This window comes from Penaeus monodon, chromosome 31 (assembly GCF_015228065.2).
Source record: "Penaeus monodon isolate SGIC_2016 chromosome 31, NSTDA_Pmon_1, whole genome shotgun sequence".
In the NCBI taxonomy this organism is placed as follows: domain Eukaryota; kingdom Metazoa; phylum Arthropoda; class Malacostraca; order Decapoda; family Penaeidae; genus Penaeus; species Penaeus monodon.
In genome coordinates this window covers 29,705,701-29,706,223 of record NC_051416.1, presented here as the reverse complement: position 1 = coordinate 29,706,223, position 523 = coordinate 29,705,701, and the positions used below count along the sequence as shown (strand labels likewise).

The 523-nt window shown below is 47.8% G+C and overlaps 1 protein-coding gene across 1 annotated transcript in view; it reads left to right on the top strand.

Annotated features, from left to right (window-relative positions):
- LOC119592947 (actin-binding Rho-activating protein-like) overlaps window positions 1-215 on the top strand; it is a 5,893-nt gene extending 5,678 nt beyond the window's left edge. The window contains exon 4 of the mRNA XM_037941838.1: window positions 207-215. Within this exon, the coding sequence (XP_037797766.1) occupies window positions 207-215 (9 nt within the window). The remainder of the gene's footprint in view (window positions 1-206) is intronic.
- Window positions 216-523: the final 308 nt, after the last annotated feature.

The following is a 523-nucleotide window of genomic DNA, read 5'->3' as shown; positions in this document are numbered from 1 at the left end:
CGAGGCGCCAAGGAGAAACCTGCAGACATCTAGACGGATCGCTTAGAATCCAAGAGACTTGCGAGACACCCAGGAAAGTTTAATGTACGTTAAAGAAGGCGTCAGAACCACTGCACAGACATGAGCGAGTGTAATGCACGGGCCAGACACGGGATAACGCCGGAGAATGATCAGAAATCAGGTACGAATAACTATAATTTTGATAGAAAATCTAACATTAAAGAAGACTTGACATAAAGAGGTAAATGATAAAGAAATAACTTTCGAAAAAGGGTATCATAATAAATAAAAAGACACACTCCGAAATACCATGCACATGAGAAGCCCCGAGGCAGTCGCTGACGGGGGGGAGCACGACGCCATGGGTGGTGGCGCATGACAGAGGCTCCCGACCCCAGCTGTAGGTCGCGTCTAAGAGATCGCGGTGTCCTCTTGAAGCGCATAAAGGTTAAAGTTAGACTAAAACGCAAGCTGAATTGGGACCTATGCGATAGCGAGATGACCCAGGCTGCAGTCGGTGGGT